This window comes from Agelaius phoeniceus, chromosome 6, assembly GCF_051311805.1.
Source record: "Agelaius phoeniceus isolate bAgePho1 chromosome 6, bAgePho1.hap1, whole genome shotgun sequence".
Lineage (NCBI taxonomy): Eukaryota > Metazoa > Chordata > Aves > Passeriformes > Icteridae > Agelaius > Agelaius phoeniceus.
In genome coordinates this window covers 62222284-62249729 of record NC_135270.1, presented here as the reverse complement: position 1 = coordinate 62249729, position 27446 = coordinate 62222284, and the positions used below count along the sequence as shown (strand labels likewise).

General features: G+C 59.0%; 3 protein-coding genes across 6 annotated transcripts in view; 1 reads left to right on the top strand and 2 right to left on the bottom strand.

Moving 5' to 3' along the window:
* The first annotated feature begins 1108 nt into the window (after positions 1–1108).
* ABHD12B (abhydrolase domain containing 12B) lies at positions 1109–6787 on the top strand. The gene is made up of 13 exons (XM_054635141.2): positions 1109–1268; positions 3126–3253; positions 3685–3787; positions 3878–3997; positions 4285–4315; positions 4462–4507; positions 4597–4726; positions 4940–4980; positions 5183–5262; positions 5423–5505; positions 5969–6047; positions 6177–6301; positions 6647–6787. The coding sequence occupies exons 1-13, from the start codon at positions 1171–1173 to the stop codon at positions 6666–6668; spliced, it is 1086 nt and encodes a 361-aa protein (XP_054491116.2). The 5' UTR covers positions 1109–1170; the 3' UTR covers positions 6669–6787.
* Positions 6607–21161, bottom strand: PYGL (glycogen phosphorylase L). The gene is made up of 21 exons (XM_054635140.2): positions 21012–21161; positions 19633–19885; positions 18105–18206; positions 16728–16806; positions 16412–16515; positions 15697–15828; positions 14958–15069; positions 14793–14875; positions 13384–13527; positions 13156–13248; positions 12781–12927; positions 12059–12222; positions 11842–11956; positions 11097–11198; positions 10871–11018; positions 10724–10782; positions 9948–10089; positions 9609–9816; positions 9397–9531; positions 8153–8219; positions 6607–7397 (listed from the first exon to the last, which is right to left on the bottom strand). The coding sequence occupies exons 2-21, from the start codon at positions 19873–19875 to the stop codon at positions 7209–7211; spliced, it is 2568 nt and encodes an 855-aa protein (XP_054491115.1). The 5' UTR covers positions 19876–19885; positions 21012–21161; the 3' UTR covers positions 6607–7208.
* Positions 21162–22558: 1397 nt separating this feature from the next.
* Positions 22559–27446, bottom strand: part of TRIM9 (tripartite motif containing 9) — a 74459-nt gene continuing 69571 nt past the window's right edge. For all 4 annotated transcript variants that reach the window (XM_054635439.2, XM_054635445.2, XM_054635440.2 and 1 more), the window contains 2 exons: positions 26524–26686; positions 22559–24135 (listed from right to left, as the gene is read on the bottom strand). In XM_054635439.2, coding sequence (XP_054491414.1) covers positions 24073–24135; positions 26524–26686 — 226 coding nt within the window. In that variant the 3' untranslated portion in view covers positions 22559–24072. The remainder of the gene's footprint in view (positions 24136–26523; positions 26687–27446) is intronic.

The window sequence follows — 27446 nt, the reverse complement described above, 5'->3', positions numbered from 1 at the left end:
GGGCTTCAAGGCCCCTTTAACCCAAACCCTTCTGGGATTCCACGATTCCAACTCAGGAAAAGCAGCACAGGCCTGACTTTGGATAAAAGCAGCTCCAAATGCCAGCCTGGGTGGCTGCTCCTCTAGGGAAAGGTTTGTCCCCAGCCCTCCCACAGATGATTTATGGGTCCCTGCTGCGGGCCCCACTGACAGGTGAGGTGCTGAAGGGCTGGCCCAGCTGTGGGTGCCTTCCAGCAGCACATCCTCCTGCACCTGGCAGGCTTGCACAGGGAATTCTGCTGAAACAGGGATATTTCTCTCCTGGTGGGAGGTTTCATCCTGAAAAGGCCCAGCTGACTCACCCTGACAGAGCTGCAGGTGGGAGGCTCAGCTGGGAGGGCAGGCAGCAGCAGGTTCCCACCCTTCCTGCTGAATCCTGGGGACACCACGTTCAGTGTTAAACCGCTTTAAAAATTATTTTTATTTTTGAACCTGGAAGCTTTCCCTCTGTGCTCCTTGCCTGTGGCAAGGCTGTTTTCCCTGGTGTGTCACCTTATTGCAGGCCACACGATCCCCCTGGCCTCTTTTGGGGTACAGAGGACTGCAGATTTCCTGGGGTCCCCTCTAAGCCCACCCAGCCTTGGGTCACAGGGGGCTGCAGATCTTCTGGGGTCCCTGGGGGCTGCAGATTTTCTGGGGTCCCCTTTAAACCTGCCCATCCTGGGGGGACAGAGAGCTACAGATGTCCTGGGGTCCCTGGGGGACAGGGGACTGCCACCCTGATGGTGTCCCTCTAGACATGGCCAGCCCTGGGGTACAAGGGGATGTCACCCTGGGGGACAAGGGGATGTCACCCTGCCAGAGACCCCCTGAGACGCAGCCAGCGCTGGGGGGGGACAAGGGGTTGTCACCCTGGGGGACAAGGGGTTGTCACCCTGGGGACAAGGGGATGTCACCCTGGGGACAAGGGGATGTCACCCTGCCAGAGACCCCCTGGGACCCTGGGGGACAAGGGGCTGCAGCCCGGCCGGGTCCCCCCGGTGCCCTGGCGCGGGCGGTGACACGGCGGGTGGCGCCGTCCCTGTTCCCGAGGCGTGTCATGGGCGTGTCCTGGTGACACAGCCGTGTCCCCGTGACGTGGGCGTGTCCCCGCTGTGGGCGTGGCCTGTCGGCGCTGTCGTGCGCACAGCGATGCGGCGGCGCGGCGGGGACGGCGACAGCGGCGGCGGCGGCGGCGGTGGCGACATTGTCCGGGCGGAGGGAAAGCTCGGCGTGGCCCGGCTCGGGCGGTGAGTACCGGCCCCGTGGGGACACCGAGCCGCGTGTCCCCGTGCCCAGCCCTGTCCCGTGTCCCCTGTCGTGTCTCATGCGCTGTCCCCCGTGCCGTGGCCGTGCTGTCCCGCTGGGGCTGTCACCCCGTGCTCTGTGTCCCCACGCCGTGGCCTGGTCACGCTGCTGGGCCGTGACCCCGTGTGTGTCCCCGTGTCTGGCCGTGTCACCCTGTGGCTGGCACCAGCCCATGCTGTGGCTGTGTCCCCGGCTCATCTTGCGGCTCCACACTGTGGCCGTGTCCCCGTGTCACCCTGCCAGCACCGTGACCCCGGCTGGCTGTGTCACCGTGCCGTGGCTTGTCACCCTGCTGTCCCATCAGGGGCTGTCCCCGCGGTCCCACCTGCCCCAGGTGTTGTGGCCGGGCCACCCGCCCGTCCCCCGCAGCCTGTCCAGGGCACTCCCGGCTGTCCCATGGCTGCCCAGCCCCATGTCCTGCGGGATAACCGGGATTTGAGGATTCCCCGTGCCTCCAGCACAGCTCCTGCCATCCTGGGATGTCCCCATTCCCTGGGGACACCCCTTGGCAGTCCTTCCTTGGGGTCCTGCAGCATTCCCAGGGCAGGGAATGGGCCAGGTGCTTTCTGACCTCTCTTTGCTGAGCTGTGCCTGGCTCCCATCACAGCCCTCTGCCCCAAATCCCCCTTGCCCAGACTGATTTCCCCATCACCATTCACCCAGAGGGTGTTGATGCTTGGAAGGCTGCAGCTCTTGGCTTTTCTTTCCCACCTGGGGCTGGTTTGGGGTCACTTCTGGGGTTTTAGGGTCACTAATGGTGTCCTGGGGTCACTTGTGGGGTCACTTAGAGGTTTTGGTGTTCTGGGATTACTTGTGGGGCAGCAAGGGCCAGTTTGGGGCCACTTGTGTGGTCACTTATGGGGTTTGGGTGTCACTTATGGGTCACTAAGGGAGTTTTAGGGTCACTTATGGGTCACTTATATGTTGCTAATGGGGTTTGGGGTCACCCATGGGTCTGGGATCACTTGTGGGTCAGTTATGGGGTTTGGGGGGCACTTGAGGGTCTGTAATGGGGTTTTAGGTCACTTATGTGTTGCTAAGGGGGTTTGGGGTCACTTGTGGGTCACTGATGGGGTTTTGGGGTCACTTGTGGGGCAGCGAGGCCTGGCTGGAGCAGCGCTGTGGGGCAGCCCTGGAATGGCAGGGCACTGTTGGAGGTGTTGCTGGTGGCCCTGGGGGACATCACCCCCAAGCCCTTTTTCTTCCTTCCTCCTTGTCCCTGGAGTGTTGCAGGAGCTCTTAATGCCAGGCTTGAGGCACACCTGGCCAGCCCGGGCTCGGGCTGTTGTCACAGAGCATCTGTTGCTCCTAATTGCAGGTTTGACTTGCAGCTCCCAGCCCTGGCACATTCCCTGCCCTTCCTGCCTCCAGGCACCCCGTGGGAGGGCGTGGGACCAAATCAGAGCCGGTGTCACCCAGTGTCACCGTGGGGCTGCTCGGACACGTCGGCTCTGTCCCCAAAAGCCAAGCACAGCACCGATGTGGGGAGGTGGGGATCCAATTCCCACCCCCAGAGGGGTTGGGGTCACCCTCAGGCCCTTGTAGCTGTATCCAACCCTCATGGGAAACGGGGAGCTGCACCCCAAATCCCCGGGGATGGGCGGGGATGAGCTGACAGTGCCTCCCTCACAGGGCCGGGCGCTGGCGGCTGCCACGGCTGCGCACGCTGCTCCTGGCCCCATTCCTCACCTGCACCTTTCCCTTCCTCCTGGCTGGGACTGGGGCTGGGGAGCTGCACCCCAAACCCCTTGGGATGGGTAGGGATGAGCTGGGATGAGCTGACAGTTCCCCCCTCACAGGGCCGGGCGCTGGTGGCTGCCATGGCTGCGCACGCTGCTCCTGGCCCCGCTCCTGGCCTACGCCTCCGTGCCCTTCCTCATCCGCCTCTTCCCCAGCCTGCTCAACAAATTCGTCTACCTGAACTTCCGTGAGTATCCCGGGGTTGTCCTGACCAGGAGAACCCTCACAGAACCCCCCCAGGCTTTCAGCTGGCTGCTGCAGACCCCCCAAAACATGGGTGGCACTGTGCCGGGGTGGCATCAGGACAGTGTTAATCCTGCTGTGCCTTGGGCTAGCAGAGGAGGCATGGAAGGATTTTGCCCGTGTTTTGCAAGCTCTAATTAGGTGCTGCTGCCCACCCTGATTACTGCCTGCAGCCACGGCACGCCCAGGCACGCTCAGCATCAGCGGGACTGGGAATTCGGGTGGGAGGAGGAGGAGGAGGTGGCAGAGGGCTCAGCTCGTCTGGCTCAGCGTGGCCCTTGATAATCTAGAACAAATAACACACTGGTTTAGAAAGAGTTGTGTGAAACAGCTGGGTAGGAGGATTCTGGATGATGGCTGTGGTTTCTCCATCAGTGTCCTTCCCTTTCTTCGTGGACTTTCGGCGGCCGGAGCTGCTGGTGAACAACACCATCAACCTGTACCTCACCACCGAGCCGGGCATCACAGTTGGCATCTGGTGAGCAGGATGGCCTCAGGACATCCCCAGCAGCCATGGGGGACAGCAGTGTCCTGGTGGAGCCGCCAGGGTGACCCCCTGTCCCCCCAGGCACACGGTGCCAGGCAGCAGAGGGGCCGAGGCGCAGGGCAAGGACCAGCGCTGGTACGAGGAGGCTCTCGCTGATGGCCACCCTGTGATCATCTACCTGCACGGCAATGGGGGCACCAGGTGAGTTCCTGAGCTGCTGCTGCAGGGCCAGGAGCAGGGCAGGGTGGCTGCTCTGAGGTGAGAAGCAGCAAACTCGATGCAGTAGCAGCATCGGGGCTGCTGCAGAGGTCTCTGATTCTTATAGGAGAATCCCTATAAAATAAAGGGAAAAGTTAAAATCCACCCACCCCACAACATCCAACTCTGCCCTTCTGGGATCAGGTCACCCTGGTTCCTCACCTGCCCTGCTGTTGGAGGGGAGGGTCCCTTGGGGTCCCCCTGAGCTCTAACCCCATTTTCCCCATCAGGGCTGCCAGACACCGTATCCAGTTCTTGAAGGTAAGTGGTGGCCTGTGGGGACACTGGGACCTGCTGGGAGTGAGGCTCCTGCTGGCCCTGGGGACCCCACAGAGACCCTGTGCAGAGTGAATGGGCCATGCTGGGGCTCCTGGGGTGCAGCCCATAACTCAGTGCTGCTCTGACAGACGATGGGGGCTGCTGACTTCCACATCCTGGCTCTCGACTACAGAGGTACAGTTGTCCCCTTGCCTCTTGCTGGGTGATCCCCCTCTTGGGGCCTGTCCCCACAGGGTTGTGACACTGAGCTGTGTCCCCCACAGGCTATGGGGACTCCACTGGATACCCCTCAGAGACTGGCTTCAACACAGATGTCCTGGCACTCTATGACTGGGTGAAAGCACGGAGTGGGAACAGCAGCATCCTCTTCTGGGGACATTCCTTGGGGACAGGGTAGGTGCAGGGGGCGGGATGGGGACACACCAGAGCCCACCCTGTGCCCTGTGACACTGCTGCCAGACTGGTGCCACCAGGGGATGGACCAAGGGCTTGGAGCAGCTCCTTGGTGGAGGCCCCTGCAAAGCCAAACGCAGCCAACAAGGGGGACATGAGGGAGCTGTGTCCCCCCTGTGCTGCTCCCCCTCACTGTCACCTCTTCTGTCACAGGATTGCCACCAATGCAGCGAGGAAACTGCAGGAGGAGCGAGGTGAGGGCCAGCATGGATGGGCTGTCCCCATGCAATGTCACCCTGCCCTGGCCTGATTTTGAGTTCAGGAGCCCTCTCTGTCCTCCCTGCTGGCATGGGGACATCTTGGCCCCTCTGCAGCCTGGGAGGGGAGTGTGGCAGCAGCCTGGCAGGGGGACAGCCCCTCAAAGCCATGCCCACCCCCACCTCCCTCTGCCCTCAGGGGTCCAGGTTGATGGAGTTGTCCTGGAGTCTCCCTACACCAACATCCGAGACGCAGCTGCCAACATCCCCGTCACCAAGGTGAGTCTGGGGGCTGCCTCTGGGGTCCCCCAGCAGTGACAGCCCAGTCTGGGGGCTGCCTCTGGGGTCCCCCAGCACTGTCAGCCCCAGATTCCTGGCTCTCCCCCCTCACAGCTGGATCCAGCCATGGTTTAGCACCCCCAAACTCTCTCCCTGCCAGATCTTCCGGCAGTTCCCGGGTTTTGAGTACCTCATCCTGGATTCCATGGCTCGGGCAGGAATGTTCTTCCCCAGTGATGAGAAGTGAGTTCCTGGTGGGAAGGGGCACAGGGGCTGTGGGAATGATGCCAGGAGCACCTGGCTGAGGAGAGGTGTCAGTTACCCCATTGAAATTCCTGTGTTTACCCAGCTTACTCATACTTCAAAAGCGACTTTTTGTTTGCATAATGTGTTTGATTATTGAGCAAAGTCCACAAGACACCTCCCTTTTTTTGGCACCCCTGTTCCTTGCAGCACGCAGAGCCTGCCCAAAATCCGTTTACGGGTGCTTTTGAAATTGGGGGTTAAGGTGATTGGGGTGCTCGGTGCTGCCATGCCAGGAGGGCAAGCAGCGTGGGCATCACCCAGGTGGGCGTGAGGATGGCTCTGAGGGGCAGTGCTGGGGGGATCAGGGTGCTGTGGGAATTTTCACAGGGACTGGGGAGGCTCCTGGGGGGGGTCTGTTGGCTCTGGGGAGCGTCCTCAGGGCTGTGCTTGCTGCCCACAGTGTGAAGGTGCTGGGCTGCCCCCTCCTCATCCTGCATGCAGATGATGATGGAGTCGTGCCTCCGAAGCTGGGACACCAGGTGGGCACCTGCCAGCCAGGCTTTGAGCCTGGCTTTGGAGGCTGAAGTGGCCAGAGAGGGGATGGCCACGCAGCAGGAGGGGTTTGGGGTCCCTGCTGGTGCAGTAACCACACCCCTGCCCTGTGGCAGCTCTATGAGACAGCACTCGAAGCCTACAAGGACAAATCCAAGGTGAAGTTAATCACCTTTCCCAAAAAGCTGGGCTTGGGCCACGACTACATCTCCTTCAACCCGGAGCTGCCTGCCCTGGTGAAGTAAGTGCTGCTCCACAGAAATGGGGGGGGGGCACACACAGGATGAGCCTTGGCCTCCCCTTCCACTGCTGCCTCCTCTCCTGCTGCCTGCCCCCTGCTCCTTCCCCTCCCCGTGGTGTTTGCTGGCATCACTTTCCAAACCTCAGTCACTCCCCACTGCCCTGAGCCTGTCCTCAGCCTGGGTGGCTCGGGGAGGTGGCTCTGGGAACACCAGCTCCTCTTTGCCCTGGGTGCAGAGGTGCTCCAAGGCCAGCTCAGCCCCACCTGCAGGGATCACAAATCAGGCTCTGACGCAGCACAGGAGGTTCAGTGACACAGTGTAAGATTTATTACATCTTGTTGCAGAGACTTCTTAAACATGAAGTGATGCCAATTGCTGCCTGCACTGATCCCATGCTCCCTCAAATCCACTCCAGGACCCCCCCCTCCATGGCACTGAACTTACTGCTGTAAGTAATAAAAACTACTAAGAAACTTTTAAAGTCACCCTCTGCCTCCAGGATGCTGCAGGTTACTCGAGGGATGGAGACACTGATGTGGGCTGGGCCACCAGAGCCACAACTGGGAGCATCCCACGGGACACTGGTGGGCCTGGCACCCCCCTATCCTGCTTCAGCAGTGCCTGTGAGGGCCCAGCCAGCTGTGTCCAGCTGCACCCAGGTGGGGGAAGCAAGCCCAGCCCTAATTTTAGCCTCCAGCAAACATCCCCCTCCGGACTCCAACGGCACTTCTTTATTTCCAGCACCTAATGCAAGCAACAGGGCGACGTGCTTTCGCTTCCCACACGACACCTGAGTTATAAAAACCCCTCCCCTCCTGCCCACCCCTAGGGAAAGCCAGCAGCAGCAGCAAACACAGAGACTCAGACAGCAGGGAATTGTACAGCGTGTGTGTGCTTGCCTCCCCCCTAGGCCGCGGTGCCGTTGGGGGTCTTGTCCTGCCCCGCGTCCCGGGGCTCGTTGGGTGGGGGGATCTTCAGGTCCGAGGGCTCCACGTGCCAGATGTCCCGGGCGTACTCCTTGATGGTGCGGTCACTGGAGAACTTTCCAGCCGCCGCGATGTTCCTGATCACCATCTTGGTCCAGGCCTTGGAGTTCTGCAGGGAGTGCACAGAGTGAGCAGGTGGGGAGGGACCTTCAAATCATGGGGTCCAACCCAGCTCAACTCAACCCTGGCCCCCAGTGCCACATCCAGGCTTTGTTAAACACACCCAGGGATGGGGACTCCACCACCTCCCTGGACAGTGGGGGAGGCCTTCATCACTCTTTCAGTGAAAAAATTTTTATCACTCTTTCAGGGAAAACATTCTTCCTCATATCCAACCTATAATTCCCTTGAGGCAGCTTAAGGCTGTGTCCTCTGGTTCTGTCAGTGCTGCCTGGAGAAAGAAACCAGCCCCACCTGAGCACAGCCACCTTTCAGGGAGGTGTAGAGAGCAATAAGGTCACCCCTGAGTCTCCTGAGAGGGGTGGGGTTGGCCCCAAGGCTGGTTCTCAGCCAGGGATGCTCTGGGTTGAGATCAGCCTCATCTCCAGCATGTCCCCTCTCCAGGATGGGATGTTGTGTCCTGGCACAGCTCCCTGCCCTGTCCCCAGGGTTCTGTCAGTGCTGCTTGCAGAAAGAGCCCAGCCCCACCTGAGCACAGCCACCTTTCAGGGAGTTGTAGAGAGTGATAAGGTCACCCCTGAGTCTCCTTTTCTCTAAAGGAGAGGAGTGGGTTGGTCCCAAGGCTGGTTCTCAGCCAGGGATGCTCTGGGTTGAGATCAGCCTCATCTCCAGCATGTCCCCTCTCCAGGATGGAATGTTGTGTCCCAGCACAGCTCCCTGCCCTGTCCCCAGGCTGGCACTCACCAGGTACAGCTCGCTGACCTTCTCCTGGCACTTGACATAAGCCTCGTAGTCTGCAAAGACTTTAAACCTGTAGCAGCAAAGGAAGGAGGAGTCAAGAGCAGAAGGAATAGGAATGCCCTGATGTGAGGTGTTGTCACACCCCAGACCTTTAAATCCAGGGGTAAACTTAAGGTTCCTTTTTTTTTTTTTTTCTGGTGCAAAGGAGAAATCCCCACCAGATATTCTCAAGAGGTAAAAAAACACACAAAAGTTTACTTGCAAAACCAGAGCAAATTAAGGAAATTTTGGCAAAAAATACAACACTGTATTCAAAGTAAATAGAATGTTGAATTCAATGTAAAACCACTTATCATAGCATTACTTAGCATTAATTTAGTAGTCAGCATTTTCTTAGGATTCATTTAGCATTTGCTTAGCCCATTTAACTGGGAAACCTTTAAAACCTTAAGATGGTATGTTACCCATAAAGCTCCATGAAAGGAGGGAAGGTGGGAGGGAAGGTGGGAGGGAGGGTGGGAGGGAGGGAGGGAGGGAGAGAGGGAGAGATGGAAAAGGTACAGAAAAACCACACAGCTACCAACTCCTGGGCTCCAGCGTGGGCGAGGCAGAAACTCCAAGGAAGACGCCAGGGCAGGGTCAGCCATAACGCCCTCGGCGCCTTTTACAGCCCTAGCCCTTTGTAGGCCCGCCCCTAGGCGGGACTTCTTGTTGCTCGACCAATCAGAGACTGCTTAGTATGATTGATTGGCAGCTCGGCCAATCAGAGGCTCGGTTAGCACAGCCCCACACACCAAGGTGCCATGATTGACAGCTCTGCCAGGCTGAGGGGTCTGGGCACTGCCTCAGCAGAGAGCCGGGCCAGACCCCAGCCCCACACACACAGAGGCGTCCCAAGAACCCTAAAAACAGCTCCAGACATCGATCTAATCCCATCTCTGACAGGCCTCCTCCAACACAAAACCTCTGGCCAAATTATCTCACCTCAAACCTTGTTGGTAAAGGACCCTGGATGCTCCAGGAGGGAAATGCGGTAAAAGCATTTCTCCTATCCCAATGGCCATGACTGACCACTGCTCTGGCCAGGAAAGCCCTTGAGATGCCTCAAATCATCTGGAAGGGCTGTGCACCCAAAGGCATTAATGTGACAATGGCCATCCACGGAGAGTCCGTGCCTGAGGAGCATCATCCCTGTGCAATGTGGTCCCAAGCCCAGGGGATGGATGGATGGTACCCCAGCACCTCACCTGTCGTGGTGGAAGAGCATGTTGACCACGTCGTTGAAGAGGTTGGGGTCTTTTGGGGAGAAGAAGCCACTTTTAATCTGGTCCACAGCCTGTTTCAGCTCGGGGAGCCGGTCGTAGTAGAGCTGGGCATTGTACCTGGAGGGAAGGAGGCCATAAAATGGTGCTGCCCCAGGGACCTGAGGTGGCAGCGCTGTGGCATCCCCAGCCCTCACCCTTTCCTGTCCAGCTCCGTGACATCCTCCACCCTCATGCCGAAGATGAACAGGTTTTCCTCTCCAGCCTCCTCGGCCATCTCCACGTTGGCTCCATCCATGGTGCCGATGGTCAGAGCCCCGTTCAGCATGAACTTCATGTTCCCTGTCCCCGAGGCCTCGGTGCCCGCTGTGGAGATCTGCTCCGACAGGTCGGTCGCAGGGATCACTGCCAACAAAACACACCAGGGGCTTGTGATGATCAGACCAGCTTTGGGTTTGCTTCCTGCTGAAGGCCCATGGTGGGAGCCATGGGATGGAGGGACGCCCCCTCCCCACTGCATGTCCCAGCCAAGGTACCTTTTTCTGCCAGGGACACCCTGTAGTTCTCCAGGAAGATGACCTTCAGCTTGCTGCCCACCACGGGGTCGTTGTTCACCACCTGAGCCACGGCGTTAATGAGCTTGATGATCATTTTAGCCATGTGGTATCCTGGGGCAGCCTGGGAGAAAAGCCACAGGTGAGCCAGGAGGGCTGGTGCCAGGGGCAGGTGAGGCACAGCCAGCTCCCAGTGTCCAGGGAACAACCTGTTCATCCCTGTTCCCATCACCACGTGTCACACCACAACATTTCTGGGGGCTTCCATGACCACAGACAGCAGACGGTTGTCCAAACCCCCCACAAACTTGCTTGGGTTGAAGCATCAGTGCTTTTTGGGACAACTTTGTGGACTTAGCACCATGGAATCATGGGATTGTTTAAGCTGGAAAAGCCCTCGAATCCAACTATTCCCCCTGCACTGTCAAGGTCACCACTGACCCATGTCCCCAAGTGCCATATCCACATGTCTTTCAAGTTCCTCCAGGGATGAGGACTCCACCACTGCCCTGGGCAATGCCTGACCACCCTTTTGATGAAGAATTTTTCTTAATATCCCATCTAAACCTCCCTTGGCACAGCTTGAGGCCATTTCCTCTGTCATGTCCCTCATTCCCTGGAAGAAGAGCCTGACCCCTGCCAGCTGCACCCTCCTGTCAGGGAGTTGTGGAGATGTAGCCCCCAGATGAGACACCTGCACCCACATCCCACCCCAGGACACTTCCTCCAAAATCTCTAAAACCCCTGACCCAACTTACCTTGCCTCCAATGATCACTGTCCTGGGCACAAAGAGCTTTGCAGGATCCCTCCTGATTCCTGGAGAAAACAGCAGGGTCACTGTGGGATGTGGGGCACAGGGAAGCTGCTGCAGCCCCGGGGCACCCTGTCCCCTCGGGTGGCTTACGGTTGTACATGGTGATGATGTGCAGGCAGTTCATCAGCTGCCGCTTGTACTCGTGGATCCTCTTCACGTGCACGTCAAACATGGAGGAAGGGTTGATCTTCACCTTGTACTCCTTCTCCAGGTACAGCGCGAACTTCACCTTGTTCTCCTGGGCCAGGGCAGGGACCACGTCAGCCCCCAGGGAACACCAGCCCTGCTCTCTGCTCCCCCTGCCCACGCCCCTCACCTGCTTCACTTTGGCCACCTCCCGGATGAAGAGGTCGTCGTCCACAAACTTGTGCAGCTTGGTCAGCTGGCTCAGGTCCCGCACGTAGTCCTCCCCGATTTTCTGCAACAGGAGCAAGGGCACATGCTGATGGTGGGGTGGTTTGGGATGGAAGAGATCTTGAACATCATCCAGTTCTACCACCTGCCATGGGCAGGGACACCTTCCACTATCTCAGGTTGCTCCAAGCCCTGTCCAACCTGGCCTTGGGCACTTCCAGGGGCAGCCACAGCTTCTCTGGGCACCCTGTGCCAGGGCCTCACCACCCTCACAGGAAGAATTTCTTTCCAATATCCCATCTAACCCTGTCCTCTGTCAGTTTACATCCATTCCTCCTTATCCTGTCACTCCATCCCTTGTCCAAAGTCCCTCTACAGCTCTCCTGAAGCCTCTATAGACACTTGAAGGGGCTCTAAGGTCTCCCTGGAGCCTTCTCCAGGCTGAACACTCCCAGCCAGGCAGAGTCAGGAGCATCTCCGTGGCCTCCTTTGGACTTGCTCCAGCAGCCCCACATCCTTCTGCTGTTGGAGACCCCAGGGCTGAAGGCAGCTCTGCAGGTGAGGTCTCTCCTGAGTGGGGCAGAGGGGCAGAATCCCCTCCCTTGACCCTGAACCATCCAGAAGAAGTGACTGGCTGAGGTTCCCTGGCACCCTGGGCTCAGCAGGGAAGGGTCAGTGGCCTGAGGGTGCTCCCCCCGTGCCGGTACCTCCGCGATGAGCTCTGCCAGCCCCGGGTTGCAGAGCAGGAGCCAGCGCCGCGGGGTGATACCGTTGGTCTTGTTCTGGAACTTCTCCGGCTCCAGCTCCGCAAAGTCCTCGAACCTGCAAGGGCGAGGGTGGCACAGCTCCAGCCTTGCCCACCTTGGCACCAGCACCCCTCCCCAGCCCAGGGTGAGCCATCAGCACCTCGCTCCCCTCACTCACACTTGAGTCTTGACAATCTCGGAGTGGATCTTGGCCACGCCGTTGACGGCGTGGGAGCCCACGATGCAGAGATGGGCCATGTTGATCCTCTTGGTGTCCCCCTCCTCGATCAGGGACATCCTCCGCAGCCGGTCCACGTCATTGGGGAACAAGGACGCGATGTGCTGCCGGGGGAGCCAGGGTGAGAGGGGGTGGCACTGAGGGGTGTCCCACCCCATGGCTTACGAGGAGGGGCCAGGGCAATGTCCCCAGTGCATTTGACACCAGGCAGAGCGGTGGCTTTTGCTCTGTTGTGGTGGTGCAAACTCCCTCCAAAGGGTGCCCTTTCTCAGCATGGATCTCTCTGGATAGGAGGATCCCCCCAAGCTGCCACACAGAGGGGTTTGGGGGCACACACTTGGCCAGTGAGGCCATTTGGGCAAAAGCCTTGTGCTGCCAGACCAGGAGGTCAAACCACTCCCAACATCCTCTTTCCCAGGATGAATTTAGGAAGTGAAGAAATGCCAGCTCTCAAGTCCCTGAAGCAGCAGGTGAAGCTTCCCAGCTGCACTAACTGCAGGATGGCAATGTGCTGGTGGGAAAGGGCTCTCCTACACATCAACTTCCCAAAATAGCAGCTGGAATCCCCCAGCCCCACACCCAACATCACCAGTTTGTGTGTGCCCCTCATCCTGACAGTACATCCCTGTCCCCCTGCCCAGAGCAGGCTCCCAGGCACTCACATCCAGGTGTCTCTGGTTGATCTCGTAGATGATCTGCAGGTGCCTGGGGAGCAGCTTCTCCACCAGGTCCACAGGCCAGCGCTCCAGGGCCTCGGGAAGCACCGTGTGGTTGGTGTAGGCAAAGGTCCTTTTGGTGATGTCCCAGGCCTGGCAGGGAAGAGCCAATGCTCAGTCACACCTCAAGTGCCAGAACCCACCCTTGGTCCTCCCAGCACTCCCAGCAGCACAGCCCAGCCCAGCCCAGCCAGCTCCTCCCAGCCCACACCAGTTAAACCCAGCCTGACCGCTCCACATCATTCCCAGCAGGCACAAAACTGGTTCCTCCACCATGGGCAGGTGGGTGCAGGTGCAGGAGACCAGGTGGAGTGTCCCTACCTTATCCCACGGCAGCTTCTCAATGTCCACAAAAATCCTCATCAGCTCAGGGATGGCCATGGCGGGGTGCGTGTCGTTCAGCTGGATGGCAACCTGGGAGAGCAGGGTGGCACATGGGGACACAGGGGGGACACTGGGAACCCCACAAAGGGCCTACAAACATCTGCATCCTCTGGGAGGTGTTGACACAAGCTCCAAGGCAGAGGTGGGAGCAGCCCTGGCTCGTACCTGGTCCGGGAAGGAATCAAACACGGTGCGGACGCTGTCCGTGCTCCCGAATTTGGACGCTTTGAAGCGGCGGATGATGTCCTGCAGGGTGGCAGCCACCACAAAGTACTCCTGCTTCAGCCTCAGCTCCTTTCCTTCGAAGAACTGTGGGCAGAGGAGCAGGGAACTGCAGGATTCCTGCAGGATTCACTGCACTTCCTGGGGGAAGGTTTTCCCAGGGTGTGCTTCCCCCAGCATCACTTGGAACCCTAAGCTCTTCTTGCTTCCCAGATTCCAGCACAAGGGTTTGGGATGTGCTGGTACAAACAGGTTAAATCCCACCTGAGCATTGTCAAAACCTGCTCTCCATGGTTTGAACATTTTGGCTGCAAGGAAAGGTACCAGGACACTGGGAAAGGAAGCTATAGGGGCTATTTCCAAGACAAGGATTTCACACCATTCATGCAGCAAAAAACATCAAATGCAAAGGAAAAGCTGCAGGAGACAACCTCACCACTGGAGCTGCAGTGCCTCCAGCTCTCCTCACCAGCTGGGAAGACTGGAGGAGGATTAAATGGGCAAAACACTATCAGGAACTGCCTCAAACAGGATGCAGGGCAAGGAGAGCTTCAGGTGTAATCCCAAGCTCTTCTTGCTTCCCAGATTCCAGCACAAGGGTTTGGGATTTAACCTGATGGTTAAATCCCACCTGAGCATTGTCAAAACCCGTTCTCAGTGGTTTGAACTTTTTGGCTGCAAGGAAAGGTACCAGGATAATGGGAAGGGAAGCTATAGGAGCTATTTCCAAGACAAGGATTTCACCATTCATGCCGCAAAAAACATCAAATGCAAAGGAAAAGCTGCAGGAGACAACCTCACCACTGGAGCTGCAGTGCCTCCAGCTCTCCTCACCAGCTGGGAAGGCTGGAGGAGGATTAATGGGAAAAACACCATCAGGACCTGCCTCAAACAGGATGCAGGGCAAGGAGAGCTTCCCTTTTTTATTTTCTTCCTGCTCCACAGCTTGGTTTGTGGCTAGGGAAAGGTTGTGTGTCCCACCACACTTCAGTGCCAGCCTGGCAGGAACTCCCACAGCAAGAGGCTGGGGTGCAAACAGCAATTTTGAGGCACAGCCTCTGGTCCCAGGGTTGCAAAGGGCCACCAGGGTAACATCAGCAGTGTTCAGCAGCTTGATTCACGTTACATTCTGAGACTCAAGGAACGTTTCTGCAGCAGGGCTTGCTCATCCCCACTCACTCTGGGCAAAGCTCAGGGGAACAGACTCATCCTGGTGAGAGGCAGCAACCCTCATCCAAGCACTGCAGGCAGCTTGAAACACAACTAAAAACATCTCTGCAGCATCCTGGAGTGAGGAGCTGCTCCCTTTCCCCCTCCATCCCTAAAGGACCCCCTAAAACACCACGACTCACGTTGTCATTGGGGTAGAGCACCCGGGAGATGTTCTCGGCCAGGTTCCTGTCCAGCACGGCCTGGATGTAGTCCCCGACGTTGACTGGGGAGGAGCAGAGGGTGAGGTGGGCGTGGGACCCCCCAGCTGTGCCCACCCCACCCCAGCCTGCCCAGCTCCCACTCACAGTCGCGCAGGTTGAAGTCGTTGGGAGCGCGGGCTGACCACAGGCGCATGGTGTTGACCGTGTTGTTCATGTAGCCGGGCACGGGCGTGTCGTAGGGCAGTGCCAGCACCACCTGTGACATCCCCAGGACAGCTGGAATTGGGCTGGGATCCCCCCCATGCCCCCCCCTGGAGCCCTCCCATCCCACAGAGCCTCCTGCTCAGGGCTGAGCTCAGCCTGGTGTCCCTGCACGTCCTTGGTACCCCTGCATGGGGACACCCCTCTGGCTCTGCCTGCTGCCTGGTGTTTGCCAGAAGTGCTCAGGGCATAGAGAGTGGCTTCATGAAGAGTGTAAAGGTCAGGAGCAGCTTAATTTAGGTTTAATTTATTCCTGCTGGAGCTGCTTTTGGTATTTTGTAGAATCCCAGAATGGTTTGGGTTGGAAGTCCATCTTGTTCCAAGCCCCTGCCATAGGCAGGGACACTTCCCACTAGACCAGCTGCTTCCAAGCTCCATCCTCCAAGCTCCTTGGACACTTCCAGGGATGGAGAGCTTGGCTGCAGATGTGGAGCAGCCAAATCTTTGCTCATGCCCATGTCCATCTCCACCCCACTGTGCCCCACCACTGCCTTTTCCATCCCAGCCCAACCTTCCCGGCAGAGATTCTGCAGGACTCATCCCTGGGGTGCAGCCAGCCAGGGAGAGCCCCCCAAATGACAGGACAAGCCATGCAAGGGACACTCCTGTCCCCAGCCCTTACCTGGGTGTCAATCCACTTGGCACCAGAGGCAGAGTGCTCCACCCGGCCGTAGAAGTGCACGGGCAGCATGTACTCAGGGCGGGCCTTCTCCCAGGGATTGCCATGCCTGAGCCAGTCATCAGCCTCTTCCACCTGCCAGGGGGACACACAGCAGTGACAGGGCCACCCACCCTGGGGATCCCCCACAACTGCAGCATGGCTGGGCCAGGATGCCTGGGAAAGGCTCTGCTCATGGCAAAGGGGAGGATGCTCTGAGCGTGTCCACCCTAAACCTAGATTTTGGCACAGCAGGGTCAGCCTGGAGGTACCACCCCGAACTCTGGGGTGTCTGTGCCTTCCATGAGGATGGGGACAAACCCAAGGTTTCTCTTTAGTGCACTGTTAATGTTGCATTTCCAAACCAGCCTCTTCCACAAGAGCAATACAACTGCTCCATCCTCACCCGCTCCAGGCAGCCATGGAGCAGCTCTTGGGGTGGCCCTGAGCTCTTGGGGTGGCCCATGTTGAGGATGGGGACGAGGGATGAAGCTGTGAGCTTGCACCGGGTTAAGAAGTTAAAATTGTTCATGAAAATATCTGTTAAACTTTAAATATCACAGCAGCAGCCTCTGAGCTGAGGGGAAGTGTCTGTACCCCCCAATTAAAGGGCGAGGAGGTGAATGTGAGGTTCCAGCTGTGCCAGGGGACAGTGAGGGCCACACATCTCCATCCACACCTGCCAGCCATCCCGGATCTTCTGGTTGAAGATGCCGTACTCGTAGCGGATGCCATAGCCGTAGGCTGCCAGCCCCAGCGTGGCCATGGAGTCCAGGAAGCAGGCTGCCAGGAGAGAGCAGAGCAGTGAGCTGGGAACCCTGCAGCCCTGGGAGATGGATCCTTCTCCCTGGGACACCCACAAGCCCCACAGGGACAGGAGCCAGGGCCAGCGGGCACCCAGCAGCACCTTGCTCTGTGCTGGAAAGGCTGGAGCAATAAGCCCCAGGATTAGGAAGTTCCCACAGTGGATGTAAAGCCCTGGGGGGGTCACTCACCTGCCAGCCTGCCCAGACCCCCGTTGCCCAGCCCAGCATCCTCCTCGATTTCCTCCAGCTCTTCCATGTCCAGCCCGAGCTGCAGATGGAAAAAAGGAGAGGGCCTGGAGGCTGTCAGAGTGCCCAGCCCCACAGAGGAGGGCATTGTTGGCACACAATCCCTTGGAGGTGGGTTGCAGGAGGGCTAGAAAGGCACCCAATTCCACAAGACCCATCTCTGCAGGTGGGACACTGATTTGCACCCAAAGCAGCTGCTCTCCCCCTCAGCTGTGACTGTGCCATGGCAGGGACCATCTCCCATGTTTAAGGTCACTCTACCAGGCTTTACAAAGGGACATTCACACTCTTGACCTTGCCAGATCTGGGCAAGATCTGGGGATTTGGAGCACCAAACTATAACCAGGGTGCTGCCCTTGGGGTTCCAGACTCTTCCAAGGGCTCTGAGAGGTCATTCCCAGGCCTGCTCCCTCTCTCCATGGCTGCAGCCCTGCAGGGGCAGGCACCAGGCTCCTGCTCCCTACCTGTTCCAGAACCCCCCAGGTGGAACGTTCCTGCTCCCCCAGCACCCCTGTTCCTGGGGGAAGGCACCTGGGTGCCACCCTCCTGCTCCCCCAGCACCCAATCCCTTGGGGACAAGATCCAAGTGCTGTGTTCCTTTCCCTCAGCACCTCCATCCTCTGGAACAGGCACCCAGGTGCCCTTCCTCCCAGCTGCAGGCATCACCCTTTAGGGTGAGAAGCTCTACACCTCTTTTCCATGGAAATTTAATTTTTCCAGCCTAGGATGCTGTAGGAGGAAGCGGTTTTGCCTATGCAAAACTCCTTGGGGAGCTCAGGTGGAGACCTTTGGTCCATTGCCCTGCCCTGATGTCCCCTGATCACAACAAGTGGGGATAAAAAATTTTAACCCCCCTAAAAATAATTTCCTCTCCTTTGTAGTGTTTGCACAAAAGCTGTTCCTGCTCTTGTGCAACCACCCTGGCCACATCTGATGATGTTGAACACCAGAGGTGACAGGGTGGGGACAAAAGGAGGCACCCAAAACCCTTTGATCACCCCAGTGCCACCTGGTGCAACACCCAGCTGGGCTTAATTCAAGCTTTTATTCCCCCCTGCCACTGATCATGGACATGAACAGCCTCATCCACAGAACCACCAGTGTCCTTCCAGGATCCTGCTGCATTCCCAGAACACACAGCCAGGCTGGGCAGCTCCAGGCCTTTCAAGGGCAGGTTCTGGAGCAGCCTTTATTCCCTAAGCCATCCCCTGTGGCTCAGGGAGCTGTCTGCAGCCAGTGCAGCAAAACATGGACATTCCCAGGAGCTGGAAAACAAGGATCCCTGCCAGGGCACGTCCTCAGCCCTGGTGGGATGCTCACCTGGTAGACAGCCTCATCACAGGCGTTCTGCAGCCCCAGGTTAATCATCGTGTTCTGCAGCGTCCGCCCCATGTAGAATTCCAGGGAGAGGTAATAAATCCTCTGGAAGAGAAAAGCACCCCGTGGTCACCTTGCCCAGGGCTTGAGGAGGCTGCCCTGGACTCCAGAAGCTGCTGTTGTGTGATATCTCAAAAACAAACAGGGAAAAACCCCCGGCTCCAACAGAGCAGGGTGGTTTGCACCAGGAATTCCAGCTTGTGGCTCCTGGGGGACCCTGCAGCCCCTGCCCTGCTCTCCTGCTCAGGCTGTTCCACTTGGACAAGCCCCATTGCCCTGTCCCAGGGTGGGGACAGCTCCACCGCGGTCACCGGTGGCAGCACTAAGTTAAACTTCAAAGAGGAGCCGTTTCCTAATGTCACTCCGGGTTTCAAAGCCACCGGAAAACCGAGCGAGCTGCCGGGGCCAGGCGGTGGCCGTGGGGACATGGGGCCGTGGGGACACTGCCGCTGACACGGCGGGCGCAGGATGCGGCCGCTCCGGCCTTGTGTAAGCCGAGCCCCGGCGTCAGCACCGGCAGGTTTTAAGGAAGGATTTAGGCTGGGGGAAGTCGCTGACTCGACAGCTTTCCCTCCCCAGGACCTGCGGGGGTCGGGCGGGGAACGGAGGTGGGATAGAATCCTGGGGTCCTAAAATGCTTTGGGGTTTGAGGGAGCACAAATCGCCCCGTTCCAACGCTCCTGTCACGGGCAGGGTGTGCTGGGCAGGGTGCACTGGGATTTACTGGTTTGACTCCAGCAGAGCCGGGAGCAGCGACTCCAGGCAGGCAGCACCCGGCTCGCCTGGGCTGCACGGGAGAATCCCAACCCCAAACCCTGCAAGAGGCTCCTTTTGCTCACCCCTACAACAGCACGGGGGAGCGCTGAGCTATCGCGGCTGGCACGCTCCCAGCGAGGTGCTGCCAGGGAGGAAATTGATGCCGACAGGGACATCCAGGTGTCAGCAGGGGGATTAGGGCTTAATCCCCCCCGGCAGGGCCCGGAGCAAGCCAGCGGGACGAGCAGCAGCACAGCAACTCCTGCACAAACCGGATCTCTCACGCTTGGCATCACTTGTGTTAAACAAGACATGTTTGCGGTTGCTTTCGGGTGCCTTTAAGCCTTTCCAATAATTCCCCGGGGAAGGCTTTGGAGTTGGTTTTGGTAGACAGCACCCACGCCGGCGCCGCGGGACAACAAGCGGCGTTCCCATGCCCTGCACCCCGCTGCCGGCCAAGCCGGGCTCTGTTTGTTTTGCAGAGCAAAGGACAGTGGCCTCGCTTGGTAAAGTCCAGTCCCTCCTCTCGGAAAAGTTACCGGAACGGCCCTAAACCCACGGAAAACCGAGCCCCGCCAATCCCTCTATTCCAGCGCCGAGGGAGAGTTCCCATCCCCGGGGTTCCCATGGTTCCCACCCCAGCCACAACCACCGTGGGGGGTTCCCAGCACCCCGCCCTGCACGGGGGGCTCCCCCTGTATCCCGCCGCTCCCACCTTGGGATCCTTCTCGTAGTAGTACTGCTGCGTGCGGATCCAGCGCCCCACCAGGTGGTCCCGCACGGTGTGGGCCAGGGCGAAGTAGTAATCGCGTGGGGTGGCCACATTGCGGTCCTTGACCAGGGTGAAGTGCAGGTGCCGGTTGAAGCCGCGCTTGAGCTCGGCCACGCTCTCGGCGCCCACGATGCCGCGGATGCTGATCTGCTTCCGCCGCTCCTGGTCCGACAGCGGCCGCGACATCGCGGCGGGGCTGCGGGGACACGGGGAGGGGGGACACGGACACACGGGCTGGGCTCCGGCGCCGCGTTCCGCCTCCGCCCCGAGCTGGCACCGCCCCGGGAGGGGACGGGATGGGGACGGGGATGGGGACGGGCCCCGCCAAGGGCCGCCCACGAGTGGGGCGGGAGCGGCGGCCGCCACCGTGGGAGCAAAGGGGGGACCCCGAGGAGGGACAAATGAACAGAGGGGGGTGCAAAGGGGGGAATCCCGAGGATTGGACAGAGCGGGGTGCAAAGAGGGGAATCCCGGGGATTGGACAGAGCGGGGTGCAAAGGGGGGAATCCCGGGGATGGATAGATCGGGGTGCAAAGGGGGGAGTCCCGGGGATTGGACGGAGTGGGGTGCAAAAGGAGGAATCCCGGGGATTGGACGGAGTGGGGTGCAAAAGGAGGAATCCCGGGGATGGACAGAGCGGGGTGCAAAGGGGGGATCTCGAGGATGGACGGAGGGAAGTGCAAAGGGGGGACTCCAGGAATGTGGCCGGGGGGTGTCCCGGGGACCGCCCCTTGGCTGGGTCACCGAGGGCTGTGCAAAGGGGGGGAGCCCCAGGGTCACGGAGGAGTGTGCCAAGGGAGGGGGACCCCGGGTATGGACAGAGGGGTGTGCGAAAGCCAGGCGGAATTCGCCGGGGCACAGAGGGGTCTGCAAAGCGGGGGGGATGCTGGGGGTCTCAGAGGGATGCGCAAACGGGGGCCCGTGGGGGGATGTGCAGAGGGGGTGTCCCGGGCCGGTGCAGAGGAGGGGCCGGGGCAGAGCCGGAGCACCCGGGCGGAGCGGAGCGGTCCCGGCGCGGCCACCGCCCCCAGCGCTTCCCACGGAGCGACCGCCCCCGGCCGGGACCGCCCCACGCGTGGCCCCGCCCGCGGGGAGCCTCTGCTGGAGCACGTACGAGGAAGGTGCCGGGAAAACCCGGAAAGGGTCGTGCTGTGTCCCCCCGTGTCGCGATCCACCCTCGCGTCACGGCTTCCCCCCCGTGTCACGGTCCCACCCCTGTGTCACGGTTCTCTGCGGTGTCACGGCCCCTTCCTGCCCGACTGTCCCCCGCCCTCCCCCGCAGCATTTCCCGGCCCCCTCCCTTTCCCCCCCTGTCTCCTCACAGTTCTCTGCCTGCCCGCAATCCCTCTGGAAATGGTGTGGGGTCGCTTTCCCCCGCTCCGGGCTCTTCCCGGCTGCCTCCCGCACCGTGGCTGCCGCAGGACCCTGCCCTGCCCTGCCTCCGGTTCCTCCCAAGGGCAAAAATATCCGATATGAGCTTCCAACGCAACACTTTCTCCTCCCCATCCTCCTTATCCTCCTCCTCCTCCTCCTCCAGCCAGGCTTTCCAGGCTGTTTTCCCTGTCCTGGCCTCATCCCCAGCAGGGTGGGCAGCAAGGCAAGGAAATGGGATTGAGCTGCTCTGCCTCACTCAGGTGAGACCCCACCTGCAGTGCTGCATCGAGCCCTGGGGTCCAGCATCAGGAGGATGTGGAACTGATGGAGAAAGTCCAGAGGAGGCCCTGGAGCTGCTCCAAGGGTTGGAGCCAGGCTGGGAGAGCTGGGAATGTTCCCCTGGAAAGGAGAAGGCTCCAGGGAGAGCTCAGAGCCCCTTGCAGGGCCTGAAGGGGCTCCAGGAGAGCTGGAGAGGGACTTAGGAGGAAGATCTAGAGTGACAGGATGAGGGAATGGCTTGGCAGTGCCAGAGGGCAGGATTAGATTAGATTAGATCCATGCACAGGCTTCCACCCAGAGAGTAACAGACTCACAGAATCATGGAATGGTTTGGGTTGGAAAAGAGCTTAAAGATCATCCAGTTCCACCCCCTGCCATGGGCAGGGACACCTTCCACTGTCCCAGGTTGCTCCAGGCCCTGTCCAGCCTGGCCTTGGACACTTCCAGGAATGGGGCAGCTACAGGGCACGCTGTGCCAGGGCCTCACCACCCTCACAAGGAAGAATTTCTTCCCAATACCTCATCTAAATCTCTCCTCTGTCAGTATAAAACCATTCCCCCTTGTCCCACTGCCACAGATGCTCTGGCCCTGGGCTGTTCCCTGTGCTGTACATGACTTTCAGGCTGGTTTTACATGCTGCAGGGAAGATGCAGTTTCCTGTATCTCCGGTGCTCCTGGCACATTCCCACTCTGGAAGGAACAAGCATCCTTCTGAGATGCACTTCATGCATTAGCATTTTCTTCTTTAGCCCTGGACTCGAGCCCGTGATGAGCTCAGAGGCTGCACATTGAAAACCTCTCCTGAGCCACTCTGGGAAAACAGAGCAGGCACTGATATCCCAGCAGCGAGTCCTTCTCACGGCCCTGGGAGAACTCTCCATGCTGTTCCCTTGGAAATGGCTCCCCCTCCATTGATCCCTTTGAATTCTGCCTCTATTTCATCTCCCTGGGGAGATGGTGCTCTGTATCCAGCCTTGCTCATTCCTCCCTCCTTCCAGGGATCCAGGGCCTTCTCTGGCCAAGCAGTGCCAGGGCCTCCCACCCTCACAGCCAAGAATTCCTTCCTCCAGCAGCTCCCATGGCCCCCTCCCTCCCTCCCATTGACTGAGTTCTGTGTGATCTCTGCTGCTGCCTCTGGCCAAGGACGGTGAGGGATGTGCACCAGGGGCCATGAGATGGGAAGTGAAGCACAGAGATGCTCTGGAAGCTCTGCCCTTCTCTGGTAAAAGTCCTTTATTAGAACGGCAAACATGACATTGTCGTCAGTACAGCGGCTGTGTGCGGCTACCATCGCGCAACGGGGGGACGACGTCTTACAATCACTGGGACTCTAAGAAGCACCATGGACACCCTAAAGAACGGGGGATGACTTAGGCTGAGAGAGGAGCCCCGGGTGAGCCGGCCACGGGGGCTCCTCAGGAATCCACCCGGGAGCTGCCCGGCGTTGTCCCGCAACACGGCTCGGGCAGCTGGGAGGAACTCCTCGGCGGGAGTCAACGAGATAGCACCCATCCAATAAATTAGGAAAACCTAATGCTAGAGCAACAAGGGGCTGTCCTAGAGGAGGGCAGGCTGGGAGGGAATGGGCTATTTACATTTGTCTTTCTGCTGGGCCGGCGCTCCCGTCGCATCCCGCCCGGAGCCGGGCTGGGAGCGATCCCGCTGCCCGTCCCGGCTCCGCGGGGACAGCGAAGCGAAGCGAGGGGACAGCGCATGCAGGCGCTCTCGGCTCCGTACGGGGCTGGCACTGTTCCTCTCCTGCCTCTGGATTACCAGAAAGTCGAGCAGGGGATGGCGGCCGGCGGGAACTGCTGCCGGCAGCAGGCGCGCGTTCCTGAGTGCGGGGCTGTGCTCTCCTTCCTCCCCATCCCATCCCCGCCCCCGGGCTCTCTGTCAGACCCTCGCTGCAGAATGAATTCTCCGGTGATTGGAAGGACACTATCAGTTGAATTTAAGGCTAGGCTTTATATGGCAACTATAAAAAAATAAACACTAATCTCCAAAGAGCCGGGTGAGGGCTCTCCGGTCTATGGCTGTGCACCGAGGTGTGGGGGGCCCCTGCAGAGCCCCCCGTGGGCATTCAGCACCCAACCAAGGGCCTGCCAGCACCTGGAGCACCTGGGGACAGGATGGCCACCCCCTGCCCCGCACAGATGCCCCAGGGGGACACAGCACAGAGTGGGGTGTTTTGGTAAGGACATGGAGACTGACTGGTAATCCAGGACCCACCTCTACACATGACCGAGGGTGCTCTGCAAGAAAGGCCACAGGGGAAAGAAATAATCCTGCAAAGTAACCAGGCTGGCGTGGGCGGAAGCGTTCCCGTGGTGGGGTCCCTCGGGCTGCCCCCACGGGCGGGGAAAGCGAGACAGAACTGCCCCCTCCCCCAAAACCCCAACTCAAATTAGGAAAACCAAACCTAAAAGCAGACACAGGAGAACAGCTCAGGCTACCTAGGTACTTCATCAGCCAAGGAGAGCTAAAGAGCAAAGCGCACACACACGGGACAGCGCGGAGGCCGGAGAGCAGAGGCGGCCCAAAGCCGGGATCTTCCTTCCTGATTCCTTCCCATCTCCAGCCGGAGGCCGAGCAGGGACCCAGCAGCTGGGCAGGGACCTGGCAGCTGGGCAGGCACCCAGCAGCTGGGCAGGGACCTGGCCTTGTCCTGCAGGAGGGAACGGGCTGGCTCCTCTCACCCCGGGAAGAGGCAGCCGGCTCCGGGAGCATCCTCAGGGCATGGCCGAGCGCGAAGCGTAGAACTCGGGCACGGGCAGCCCGGTGTGCAGCGTCACCTGCAAGGACAGACACGGGGCTCAGCTGTGTCCCAGGGCGCCTGCTGGGACAGCTCATAGCATGGCAGCTGGCACATTGTCCCCAGAGAGGGCAGGAGCAGCACTGAGGACAGGCAGGATGTGACTGGAGATGCGTGTGTCCCCAGAAGTGTGGCAGTGGCTCCATCTGGCTTGTTCCTCACTTTTCTGTGCTGCTGGAGTGAGCTGGGACTGCTGGTAGCAAGCTCCAAGTACTCCCAGCTGGCTGTGTAGAAATCCCACAGCTGGCTGCCAGAGAGGTGGGACATGGCAGGAGCTGGGTCTTTGTGCAGGTGAGATGGACAAAGGGGATGGGGGGACCTGAAGGACAGTGAAGACATTAGAGGAGATCTTGGAGAAGCCCCTGAGCTGAGTGGGGATGGGGACAGAGAGGGGACAGGGATGGTGGAGGGGATATGGCTCTTTTCTGGTGGGAGCAGGGAGCTTTGTGGTGGCAAAGCTGAGCAGCATCAGGATGTTGGGGCAGGGCCATGCTCACACAGGCACTGGTGAAATTCAGGTCCCTCCACAAATTCTTTCATCTGGAAGGAGAGCACAATTCCTCCTTTTATTGCAGCAGCAGCATTTCCCCCTTCAGATACAGATTTGCAGAAAACTGTCTAAAATACAGAGATTTCCCTCCTAATTAGAGTTGTTTTCAATCAGGCATATACCTCTGAAAAAGCATAATAAATGGCTTGGCTTAATTAGCAGCCTTTGATCAGCATCCCAAGGGATTTCTGTGCTGTCAGGGGATTTAGGCACTGCCTTGCCCAGGGAACTCACAAAAGCCAAGGGGCTCCAGAGATGCCTTGTCCCTTATGGCTATGTAGAGAACTGGGGTAGGAGTTAAACCCAGCACTCAGCAGGATGCTTTTACCACACCAAATTACTACAGCACCTCTAAACCCAGCACAGACAACATGGGCTTCGTTAGCATTTCCTAATTAAACATTTCTCCAAGCCAGGCAGACTCCCCTGCCAGTGAGACCCTTAGGGTGGGAAAATTTGGCAAGGATGCTCCCAAAGTTTGGGATGGTCCCAACACACCTTTGTGCCAGTGCTGCTGGAAAATTGTCACTGCCTTGGTGACAGTGCAGCAAGCCCTGGATCCTGATGGACACAGCAGAGCATGTCCTAATCCATGGATCCCTGATTCACAATGATCCTGATGGACACAGCAGAGCATGTCCTAATCCATGGATCCCTGATTCACAATGATCCTGATGGACACAGCAGAGCATGTCCTAATCCATGGATCCCTGATTCACAATGATCCTGATGGACACAGTAGAGCATGTCCTAATCCATGGATCCCTGATTCACAGAGGCCACTTGGTGCCTCTGCCCTTGCACAGAGGTGATCATAAAATCCTGGAATGGTTTGGGTAGGAAGTGACCTCAAAGTTCATCTCATTCCACCCCCTCCATGGGCAGGGACACCTTCCACCATCCCAGGCTGCTCCAAGCCCTGTCCAGCCTGGCCTTGGACACTTCCAGGGATCCAGGGGCAGCCACAGCTGCTCTGGGAATTCTATTCCAGGGCCTTCCACCCTCACAGGGAAGAATTTCTTCCCAATATCCCATCTCCTCCTGCTCTTTGGGAAGCCATTCTGCCTTCTCCTGTCACTCCAGGCTGTGTTCCAAAGTCCCTCTCCAGGTCTGACACCCACTGTAGAAGACCCTGCCAAAATGCTGGGCACCCTGAGATGATCCATCCTGTGTCCCTGGATGTGCCTGGGCATTGTGCAGGGTTGGGGTGCAGGCAGTGCCAGGGGGGATGTGCCAAAGCCAGGGTGTGCAGGATTCCCTGGGACAGAGGAGAGCAGGGATGTGATCAGTGAGAAGAGAAATGAAAGATGGAAATACCGGAATGGTGGCACCGCTTGGGGATGTTCAGGAGAGCTGAGAGCTTGGGAGAGAGGGAGAGAAGAGGGGTTTGAAATGTCCCAGAGGCAAACAGGTTTTGAAAGGTGCCCCTCTCCCTGGTGATGCTCCCAGCCAGGACCTGGGAGAGCTGTAGGAGCTGGTGAGGCTCTTGTGAGGCAGCATCACAAAGGAGTTATCAAACCCCACCCCAAGGAGGGCTGGAGAACCCTGGTGCTTCAGCAGCCCTGAGGGAGAACCTGGAGCAGGCAGTGAGGCTACAGGGAGGCCTGTCCTGGTTTGGGAGACTCCCAGGTGGTTTAGGGTGCATCATCAGCTCCTTCCAAGCCACCCTTGCTGCCCAAGAACTCTCCTGCTCCTGCTCCTGCTCCTGAGCAGCAACCACTGCAGTGACAGCAGCATGGGGGCCATGTGACAGCAAGGTCACCATTCCCACTGCTGGGAATGTCACACCCTGCTCCAGAGAGCCCGACCAAGCCGTACCTGCACGTTCCTGTTGAGGCTGACGGCGGGGAAGAAGAGGCCCTCCAGGTTCTCAAAGGCCACGGGCCCTTGCTGGTCCTCGTTGATGGAGAAGGTCAGGGTCCTCCTGGTCAGATCCAGCAGCACTCCCACCGTGGCGCCTTTCGTGATCCCACCCTCCGTTCTGTGGGAGGAAAAGGCTCAATGGTCCCCGTGCTCCTGGCTCAGGCCATGGAGATCAAGGACTGATGATGGTGAACACCACAGCTCACCCAGGAGCCAGGCCATGACCTGCTCCCATCCCAGCCATGCTCATCCTTCCCTGGGAACCTCCTCCTCCACCCTCCCATGGAGCTGCTCTCCTCTTGCCATGATGTCCCCAAGGAAAAGCCACCCTGAGAGCAGATACAGTGACACAACCACGGGGGAAAGCAGGTGGAACTGTGGAGTAAAGCCACACCAAAACCTGCTGATCCATCAGGGAAAGGCCTGCAGGAAGGTGACCCCAGGCTCTCCCCAAACAAAGTCCCCAGTCCCACGTGGAGCGCGAGCAGTGGCTCAGGGATCAAGGCAAATGTTGCTGCAGGAGTTGCAAGGATTTGGCTGTTACTGGGAAGGGGATGCCAACAGAAAGAGTCAGCAGGAAAAAAGTGGTGGCAGGGAGGGAAGGAACACTGGAACAAGGCAGCACCAAGCAGGCAGGGCTTGATTCCCACTTGGGGAAGGGCACATCCTCCAACAGAGATGACCAGGATTGATGTCACCCACCCAGTGAACTCTTGTAGGTGCCACTCTCAAAGCCACAGGCTCTTTGGGCTGTGGTGTGGGGGGAAGCCCCTGTCCCTGCCTGATGCAGTTGGTTTGGGGGGATCCCTGGGGGCCCCCTAAGCTGTGTGTTCCCTGGTAGCAGCAGGCAGGCAAGGAGACTCCACACAGCTTCTGAG